The 10,546-nt window shown below is 37.3% G+C and overlaps 1 protein-coding gene across 1 annotated transcript in view; it reads left to right on the top strand.

The window, feature by feature from the left end:
* The window catches only part of LOC118804092, a 54,037-nt gene extending 44,795 nt beyond the window's left edge, over positions 1 to 9,242 (top strand). The window contains exons 54-61 of the mRNA XM_036564718.1: positions 255 to 357; positions 930 to 982; positions 1,328 to 1,588; positions 1,855 to 1,935; positions 4,495 to 4,665; positions 6,824 to 6,883; positions 8,332 to 8,502; positions 9,155 to 9,242. Of these exons, the coding sequence (XP_036420611.1) occupies positions 255 to 357; positions 930 to 982; positions 1,328 to 1,588; positions 1,855 to 1,935; positions 4,495 to 4,665; positions 6,824 to 6,883; positions 8,332 to 8,502; positions 9,155 to 9,201 (947 nt within the window). The 3' untranslated portion in view covers positions 9,202 to 9,242. The remainder of the gene's footprint in view (positions 1 to 254; positions 358 to 929; positions 983 to 1,327; positions 1,589 to 1,854; positions 1,936 to 4,494; positions 4,666 to 6,823; positions 6,884 to 8,331; positions 8,503 to 9,154) is intronic.
* The last annotated feature ends 1,304 nt before the right edge of the window (positions 9,243 to 10,546 follow it).

Raw genomic sequence — 10,546 nt, forward strand, 5'->3', positions numbered from 1 at the left:
TTCTGTATCTGAGAACTGTGTTCAATCATCTGTATTATATAAGCTTTACCCAAGATTGGGAATTTATACTGAAAGGGGAAATTCTGGTGAAGCACATGCAGACATGATAGAGTTATGCAATATCATGCACATTGTTTCTCACAGATTTAAGCTCCCTGGGACTTAAAAAACATTGTTTCACATGGATTCATTGGTAATCACATAATTTGAATGCACATCATGATTTTGCACTGACTGTGCGCCTCTTACTGCAGTGGAGAATGCCTTCTACATGTCCCCTAACGTCTCAAAGAACTGCCAGTGGTATCAGAGCGACCAACCAGGAAAATTCCCCTTCAGATCACCACATTTACACGAGTAAGCTTTCGGATATTGGTGTATATAATATCTATATTCATGAATTTCCCACATTTCACATCAACATTTTGAACTTTTAGTCTCTAACCACCTCCAGTCAGCCTGCAACTGTTTTACTTGATTTTAGTTAACTTTTAAATTGATTTTCTGTGTGTTTTAGTTATTGTTTCTTGTTCATTATTCTATTTTTATTGATTTTAATATTGCTAGTGTTTCACATCTTTAATTTCTTTTTTTATTTAATTAATTATTTTTATTTATCCTTATTTTACCTTATTTATTTGACTATATTGGTGTAATTTTACTGGTTTATTTATTTAATTTGATACATTTATTACTATGATTATTATTAATTTTTTAGCATTTGAGGTGTTTTTTCTATTTAACCTCTCAATCAGTATCTTAATCTGTATATATGACTCAGCTACATTGTAAATGAGGGTTTCCCTCAACGTACTCCGAGTTTAAATAAAGGTTGATTGATTGATTGATTGATTGATTGATTATATTGTTGTTTCAATCAGCTTTTTTAAGCACAGATATCAACCCTTTTCTGTTCTGTTTTATTCTAGGAAGAGCCACAAACAGCATCAACAGCAGGAGGTTCATGAACAAAAACATAAAGGTACGGCAACAAATTTAAAAAATTGATCTTCCATATGATCTTTCATGTAATACACTGTCCAAACATATCTGGACACCCCTTCTAATTAGTGAATTCAGCTGCCTTAAATGGACCCATTGGACAAATTTAGCTGTATGATCTCCATAGGAAAGCACTGATAGAACGGGACTCTCTGGAGAGCCTTTCATGAGCCTGAGGCTGCCATGTCCAAAGCCAAGCGTTGGCTAAAGGGGTATTAAACCTCCCCAGCATCGAAATTTGAAGCAGAAGAATTGCAAGTGGCTCCAATGACTGAAAAATATTGTTTGTTTGTGTGTGTGTGTTTGTTTGTGTGTGTGTATCCAGAACTAAACACAGAAGACCTGCACCTGGTCAACGTCACCTCCACAGGCTTCACTTTGTCCTGGGTCAGTGATGATCCAAAGGCCACCCATGAGGTCACTGTGACTCACCTGCGAGACCATAGAGGGGTGCTGCGACTGAACACAACAGACCACCAGTTCACTGTCCATCAGTTGGAAGCTGCCCAAACCTATCACGTAGTTGTCAACAGCCGCAACCTTGAAGGACAAGTTACCAGGACCTACAAAGGCATCGTTACCACAAGTAAGATCAACATCAGACACTGAGGTGTTCATAGTTCACATTGCTTACAGAGTAAATGTGCAGCCTGGAAATACAAAATAAAGCCACTGTTAAAGTTTACCTTTTGTACAGGATAATGAGGAAGAAACATCAGTTTCTATATTGGTCCAATCTGAAATGACAATTGTATATTTTTTGAAATATCAAGTGAGACAACAGTGAAAAAGACTAGCTCATGAGTTACGTTCATGTTGATTTTAATCTGAAATATTCATCTATTCAAACAGAAGCAGCAGAGCTCAAATACGTTCCTGGGAGTGAAGTGACAGGTGTGGTGTCGACTGCACCACTAAGTAAACCAGAAATTGGTAAGTAGTTCATTTCAAAATCAAACTCTACAAACTCAGATCTTTTGGTCAGTCACCCAGCCGGGCAGGATGTGTTAGGACTGCGTGTTAGGACTGCGAAACATCCCAAACATTTTTGGCTTTAGCTGTACGGCTACAAGCATGGCCGTTTTTCTTAAAGCAGAAAATGTGTGGAAACCTCAGAGTTGGCAAAAATATAATGTTTTCACAAAACACACCAGCAAAACAGCCAGGCAGCATGTGGACCTAACAGAGGGTGAAATACAACAGATTTTTTATGTAGTTAAACAGCTTGAAGTAGCACGTGATTTTGGATCTTCTTGTATTACCATGCAAATGTTCACAGGAACTGGATATTAGTTTTGTGCAAGTTTTCCGTTTGCTGAGTGACAGAATTCACAACTATATATTTTTATAACTACCATTTTTAAGCATAAAGCCAACTCACAGTGACAGTTAATTAGGGTTACAGCTAAGCTGCCCAAAGTAAACAATAAGAGCAGCAGTTTCCCCCATATAAATTCAAAATAGTTCATTTTTTGGACCTTTTTACTATCGATATAATGCAAATAAAACATATTGATATTTGTGTTTCATCATGTATTTAGGCTGGAAAGCTCATCTGGTTAAAACAAAGTTTACTTTGTAGGTGAGATATGCTGGTTGCATATTTATAAAAAATCTTGCACAAACATTTGTAAAATTACGTATAAAATGTGCTGATATTTAAAAAGGCTATAAAAAGTAAGCAGAATGATATTTTATTCAACATTTCATTACTGTGCATCACTAAAACTAGATAACAGGCCAGTTATGCTCTCATGGACTTGCTGCATCGGTGGGATCTGAACTAGTGAAACCTTTGTCAGCTCGTTAGACAACTTAGGTCCACTTGGGAGCGCTATGTAAAATATTTTTTTAATCAAACATGCAGTTGGCCAGTGTTCTTTAATTTTAATTGTAGTACTGATCATATTCATGATATCCTCAGCAAGGCAGAACTTATTGTGATAACATTTTATTTTTTAGATCATTTTATAATGTCAAATCGTCAGCGCTATGTTGCTACATCTGAATCTGTCGCAGATTTTTTGTTCTCTTTAACCGTTTTAAAGTGTCCCTATAGATGTTTTTGTTGAGCACTGCCAGATGTTTTTTGGCTGCATTTAATATTTCTTTTTAATCTTAGTGAGTTATTTATTTATTGAGCTTTCTTTGTGTAGAACATGCTGACCTACTTTTGTTATTTATTAATTCTTTGGAAGTAGCTAATGGCCAAAAACCTCCCTACCAAATTCACTCTTAGCCTTTATTCACTCACTCAACGTTCAAAAGACAGCTCAGAAAAAACTATGTTGTATATTTTGAGCCAGTTGGGTCAAGAAATGCTAAAGTAGTGAATGATCCGCCATGATTAAACTCCATTTCGTTTTATGTTTAATATGGTCAGTTTAGTAACACACAACAGGAGTGATTCAAATTTCTATACAATTTATAACTTTTTAATTTAATCAATGAGTTTATTTCATATTAAACTCCAAGAGGTGAAACTCCAGTAAATATTTTGACTTTCCCAACGCAAGATATGGACCTCTACCCCTCTGAAAATGAACAGCTGTGTTCCCCCTTGTGTGTTAAAGGCTTTCCAGGGCCTTGATATGTCAGGCATTCCAGAGCAGTGATATCATTGCGTGCAACCAACCACAGAGTACCTTTCACTGACTTTTCTTTTGACCTACAGCAGATTTTTCATTCAGCATTAGCCAGAGAAACAATGCTAACATATCTAATATCACTAATATGTCATAGCGCCTGAAAAAGAGTTATTCTGCATAGACTGCATGCTTTATGAGCACTGATAACCACAAACCAATTAGCCTGATTAGTTTCTGATGGTGGGAATGATGCATGTTGTACTTGTTAGTTTGTTTTTGGGCAACAAACTAACACTTTGGCATTTCTGTAAAGGGTATCACTCTTTTGTTATTGTTGCTTTACTTTTGTGGCCTGAATTCAGAAGCGCTGAAAGCCAATACACTCGTCTTATATTAGTTTAACAGGCAGGTCCAGCTGTTCCAGTTTATGTCTCGACATCACTTTATTAAGGGTCCAAGCATGTATTGCTGGAGCCCTGCTGTAATTTTAATTGTGTCTTAATAGCTATTGTTTCCATGTGTTTCTTAACAAGTTCATGTTTTAATTTTTTAAATTTATATGCACAGACATGAACATTTTGGGACAGGATTCAAACAGTGGGTAACAGTTCAGTCAAAATATTTATAAAAAAACATTCTAGCAGTGACAGATGAGAATCTTCTCACTCAGTAATCCTCACTGATTGAACATTTTTTGCAATAGCTAAAGTGGCAGCAGAAGACGTCGACTGAACGGCACCCATTGTTTGAATGTGGTTTAATATAACTGTGCTTGTAGATTAGCACCAGAAACATGCTAATATTTACTCATTTTCATTTAAATTTACTAGTTTGCATCACTAACTCTCTCGCCTTTCACCACCTTCTCTTTTTTCTTTGCATGTTCTGGCAAATGACATTGCAGACCCATGCTCACATGACTTTGACAGCGGACTGCCATGCAAAGACTATGAGGCTAAGTGGTACTTTGACAAAAAGAACGGATTCTGTACCCAGTTCTGGTACGGAGGTTGTGGAGGCAATGAAAATAGGTTTGAGACCGAGGCACAGTGCCTCAGACGCTGCAAGAATACAGGTAGGTGGGTTTTTTGCCCCACTGTCTCAGGTACACTCTCAAATAAAGGTAATAAACTGTCAATATACCCCTCTTGTCACTGAGATGGAACCCTTGAGGGTCCATCTCAGTACCTTTAGTCACGGAACATCACTGAACCATAATCCACTGAAATGATATGTTCTAAGCTGTACTGACTCCACACACCCCGTCTCGTCTCCAGGCTTTTATTTTACTGTTCTGTTTAAAACATTCGGTTATGAAAAGGTACAAATACGAACTTTTCACCTGGAAACACTTATTTAAGGTTCACAATCAGACCTTAAAACCCACTGTTGGAGCTTTGAGGGAACATTTACACTGTTTGTACCTTGATGAATGAAAAATGGATCTGAACAGAACCTTTATTACTAACAGTGTGTGTTAATTTCTGGGTCAGTAGAGGGCGCAGTCCAAAAATGTATATTAGAACATTAGAATATTTTCCCTTTTTACCTGAACTCATATTTTGTCAAGAAATTTGAAGGTCACAGTGTGGAAAGGTGGGAACAGCTGGTACAATGGAGTCACGCTCTCTGGAGTGATGGAGCACATCTGAATACCTTTGGGATGAGTTTTATTTTTTTGTGATCCAGAGATATTTAACATCAGTACCTGACCTCATTAATGCTTTGTGGCTGAATACAATCAAACCAGCCATACTCATACATCTAGTGTAGAGCCTTCCCAGAAGAGTAGAGGCTGTTACTGCAGCACAAACTCACTCATTAACACCTTCATTTCAGAAGGAAACATGATTAAGCATGTGTCACAAACCTTTGGTCATATCTATTTATATCAGGGAAGAACAGTCCTGGAGTTGTAGTTGTTCACAGTCTCGAGAAAGACACTGTCATGTAATACAGTCACTAGTGCCAGGGTGAGTTAATTGGGATGATGGTGGGGTTGAGCAGAGGGTGGAGGGGCGCCTTGTTGAGGATATGGAGAATCTGCGGGAAAGAGCTGTTGGTAGTCTGGTAGAACTGGCGCGAAAATGTCTATCAGAAATGTTTCTTGGTTAAAAGAGACAGATTTGCCCCTGAATATAAAGCACTAATGCACGACTGTTGGAACAAAACCTTGCATCTCCATTTTTGTTGTTTTTCAGTTTTTGGCATATTTTGAAAAAGCCTGTTGTCCTTTACATTGTCTGTAAATTTCATGATGAATGGACCAAAAGAAATGACCCAAAATTACATGGAAAAAATTCTGGTTCCATTGACTTACATTAAAAGTATGAGTATGTTTTTTCCTTCTCCTGTAAAGTTACCATTTTGGAGATACAAGGTTTTGTCCCGACAACTGTGAAATACACCTGTTTGCTTTATGTTATTGCATTTTAAATAAGGATGGCACAAAAGCTTAACATGACTTTAATCAGAAATACACTAACTTTAGTAATTACTTCAGTATGTACAGTTCAGGCATTCAGTCAGGGGCAGTATTTTATCATGATCGTGATACATGATGTAACGATTCTCTTTTCTGAGCATATCGTGGATATCGATAGTACTTAAAGAACTTACTAACCACGTTTTATTACGAAGTGAGCATAATTAGGCCTGTTTAACTGCATTTAGTGTGGCACAGTGAATAAAAATCATTGTAGTTGTATGTTCATTATTATTAGTATTATAGTATTTCTTTCTTTGTGGCACTACAGGTTCTATTTAGTCTGTTCCAAATTGTTAAATCTCAGAAACACTATATATCGCAATACCTATTGTGTATTGTGAAAATGTTTTATGCTATTATATTTTTGGCATACCGCCCACCCCTACATTCTGTGTTTTTAGCTGTTTTTAGTTGATGTCCTGGGTTATCCTGACATTTGGTACACTGGATAGAGAATGGAAACTTTTCCAGGCAGCCCCAGCATCCCCTCCTTTAAAGGCCACTTAATAAATCTTTACTTGTTTCTCTCCTGCTGACTCAGAGAGTACAGAGCTGACAGATAAGTGGGTGAACTGCACAAGTTTAAAGAGTTCCTGCTGGATCATAAAGCTCAAAGGAGCCAAAGCACTTAGCAGAGACACGAAGCCTCCACATCAGTAGAGCTCAGTGTATTTACTATGATGTTTATAATGTTTTTGTTTTGAATCACACAGATACTTGACATTGTTTTTTCTGACACCCACAGTTTTGGAGCCGCAGCCACTGCAGAGTGACAAGGTCAAATTAGAGGTCCATTCTGCTCCAGGTACGTCTGCCAGGGAAAACATGCTGTAGCAGTCAATACTGAGAAATTTTCCCAGGAAACTGTCCACACATCACAGCTTTTTTCAGGCTTGGTGTCCATTTTAGGCAATTTTGTGGACAGTTGCCATTGGACCATTTGTTTATGCAACGGCCTTAAGTGAAACGTTTGATTTGGACTGTTAGGATGAACTGGAATTGGTCTAAGAAGCTAAAGACTAAAAGACAGGAAATCATTTTGAAAAGTTCATTCTTAGGAATTTTTTTTTTGAAGATTTATAGAAATCCTGCACACTTGGCTGAATTTTCACAAGACCTAGAGCTCCAAAATGTACACTTTCAGAATTTTCCAACATTCTGACTGTATGTCCAAAAGTGTCCAAACGAACCTTCTAATTGTTTCTAAAGCGATATTTAAAAATTGTGTATTGGTGAAGACGCTGAGGGAAACTGATGTGGATGTAGAGCCTAAAACATCACATATGAGTTTTTTGGATCTCTCTGGTCATATTTTAGTCATAAAGAGTTGGAGAGCCGTCCTTCTGGAAGTGTCTATAAAGGTCTCTCATTGCATAACTAAATTTCCAAACAATAAGCCGTCTGTGCTGCAGCTCAGGCCAGTTAGCTCCCTTAGTTACATTTGGAAAAAGTGGAAGACCCTAATTGGAAACAAATCCCTTTTTGGGTCAAAGAATAGATCTGAATTTTTTCACCTTTGTTGTTATAGGAAAGAATTCTATAATAGAACCCAAAAAGGTTCTTCTGTTGTTACAAGCTTGACATCATAACAATAAAAGCTTCAAAAAGTTTTTATATAGCAAACTATACAACACATTCTCCATCAGTCTGAAGAACCATTTCATAATGCAGAGAACTCTTTAATCATGCAAAGGGTTCATGGTTCTGTATATTTACTAAACTTTACCCTGTAGAACCATTTATTTACCCTGAAGAACCATCATTTTTAAGAGTGTATGACTGTTTCACTGTTTAAAAGTGTTACTGCACTTTTAAAATTTACAATTATCAAATTCAGTTATTCAATAATACAGTATAGCCTGTTGTTTTATTACTTATTGCTTGATTTTAATAAAACCTGATAGTTCAGATTATAAAAACTGACTGAGCCCTAATTGAAGCCACATTTAATTCTTTAATTAAATTATTTAAATGACATCATTGTTTATTATTTTTTAAGTTGAATAAAAGTCTTATTGCGCTGATGGGCAGCTGAGTGATTTCTCCATAGTTAAAGGGAGTTATTAAAGAATATACCTGAATTTTGAATCTTTTTTTTAACCTTGTTCATACTTTTGCTGTCCATTTTAAATCTATTTTAAGTCTTGCTCTCAGCTAAATGCTAATGGTCTGTATGTCTTGAAGGTTTTGGGCTTTTTTGCGTGATTGTTTTTTGTGCAGGTTCCTCATTAATACACTGTCCTCTCTCCTCAGGAGTGGACATATGTAAGCTGCCCAAACAGGAAGGCGCCTGCGCCAAGTTTGTACTGAAATGGTTCTACGACTCCATCAGTAACAGCTGCACTCGCTTCTGGTACGGAGGCTGCGGCGGCAACCAGAACCGCTTTGAAACACAGGAGGAGTGTGAGAAGGCGTGTGGAAAAGGTGAGACACAGAACACAGAGTATACCTGTAACTGCTGAGTAGAGGACTTTGCATGGCTTTCATTGGTTTTTAAAGACTTAGTAAGTGAAAATCATTATTTTGACCTAATGAGTCACAGTTTCAACCAGAATCAGAGATGGAGACGTTCTTCTCTCTTACCTGTCGGAAACAGGCTTCCATACAAAAAGCTTTTTAGAGCTGCGGTCGCTGTCCTGTCCTGCTTAGTGGCACAAAAAATCTAAGAAACTGGGAGAATTTATACGACTCTAATCAAGAACTTCAGTTTCCAGTTAAATTATGTGATGTTGTTTAGTTGTGTAGTTGTTTACATTGTCTTTGTGTGTAATCCTAAAATGTATGATACCGTGCTGCCTCCCCCCCTTACCTCTCCCCACCCTTGTTGTGTGAAAAATGCAATAAAAAGTTAATCACAAAAAAGAAATTAGAAATTGGTGAAAAAGGTCAGTTTATAGGGTTCTACAGAGTTCTACTGGGGAAGCTCTCCAAAGGAGTCACAGGAATTAACCAAAAATAACAGTTATTATTTCTGCAGTTTTAAAGCAGTTATTATACGATATCAGCTCATAATATAGTATAATATTTTATTATATTGCCATGCAGATTTAAAGTTTGATATGCTTTGCTTTTTCAGCAGCACATGTTAAACAAGCACCTGTCATTGCTGCAATGAGAACATAGAACTACACTGATGAAGATTCAAGATTCACCTCTGCTCAGAGGAAAAAAGCACCAAAAGCCAAGATGCCTGCACTGGATTCTGCCAAAGGAAAACCTTTGAAATCATACTTTTCCACAAAAGGAGAAAAAGGCAAATAGGTTGCTGCATGATATTTTCATACTGGTGCTACATAGAGTTTTTGTTTTTGTTTCCCAGAGTATTTTCCAGTGTCTAAAAAGTAAAATCCCAGGACAAAAGAGATTTTTTTATGTTGTTGTTGTTTTTTTTGTTGCAGTTTTATAGAAAAAGTCATGTACGAAATGTGATGAAATCTTATCAGTAAATCAGTTTTGTTATAGAGCAGGATGTTCAGCCTAGCTTTCAGTCCATATAGTGAATTTAACTCCAGATGCCCTTAATACGCTTCCACTGCTTGTTTACAAGAATCCTGTCTTTTTCTTTTTTTTCCTCGCTTGCTTGCTCTGGTCACATTGCTGGGACCGCACTCATACTCGTAAAAGATCAAGATGTTTCTCATTTAAAGAATCCACACTGATGTTTACAAATCTAACTGAATCTGGCAGAGTTAAAACTCTAAATTACCATAACTGTCATCTCCTCTGCCAGTGAAGATCAGTCACCCTTTAAAAGAATATGCGCTTCTGGAACCTCCGGCTGAAAATGCAGATGTGCTGATAAATAATGGAAACACTTTATTCAGAGAGTTCATCATAGACGCTCTGTAACTGTGTCTTAAGTTCATTTTTACTTTTCTTTAATCCTAAATCTTAAACCTAAACTCTAAACCACTTCTAATCTCAAACCTAATGCTGTTGAGAACCAGCTCCAGGTTTATTCACCAGGTATTTATATGTGAGCAGCAGATATTAATAATTTGAGCCTCGGTAAATGATGTATTATGGACTTTGTAGCTGAACATGTGGGTGTTTTTTCAACATTGTGTTTTCATTAGGCAATGGAAAGACGAATAAATTGGTCTTTATATTAACCTCTGGCTTACGGTGTCTTTTGCTTTCTGACCATTAAGCGTAATGGAATAACTGGTTCATCGCTCCACCTCCCCCTTCTGGTTTCGTGACTGCAGGGTCCAAGAAAGCTGTGCGCCAGTTTACCTCAGAGTGGATGGGAGTGATTTTTGCCGTTACAATTTTGCCGTTATTTCCTGGTGTGTTTGAGAACTGTGGAACAAATGTGTTATACGGTTTGTGTTGAGCTGGACCGCTGAGGACCAGAGCCATGACTCATCTTGAGTGGAATGTCCTTTTATGGCTCTGGAGATCACTGGTCTAAAAAACAGCCAGGCAGATGGGCTTTACAAGCAGGACAAAGCCATAAAGAAGAAAT

Source organism: Colossoma macropomum, unplaced genomic scaffold (genome assembly GCF_904425465.1).
Source record: "Colossoma macropomum unplaced genomic scaffold, Colossoma_macropomum, whole genome shotgun sequence".
Lineage (NCBI taxonomy): Eukaryota > Metazoa > Chordata > Actinopteri > Characiformes > Serrasalmidae > Colossoma > Colossoma macropomum.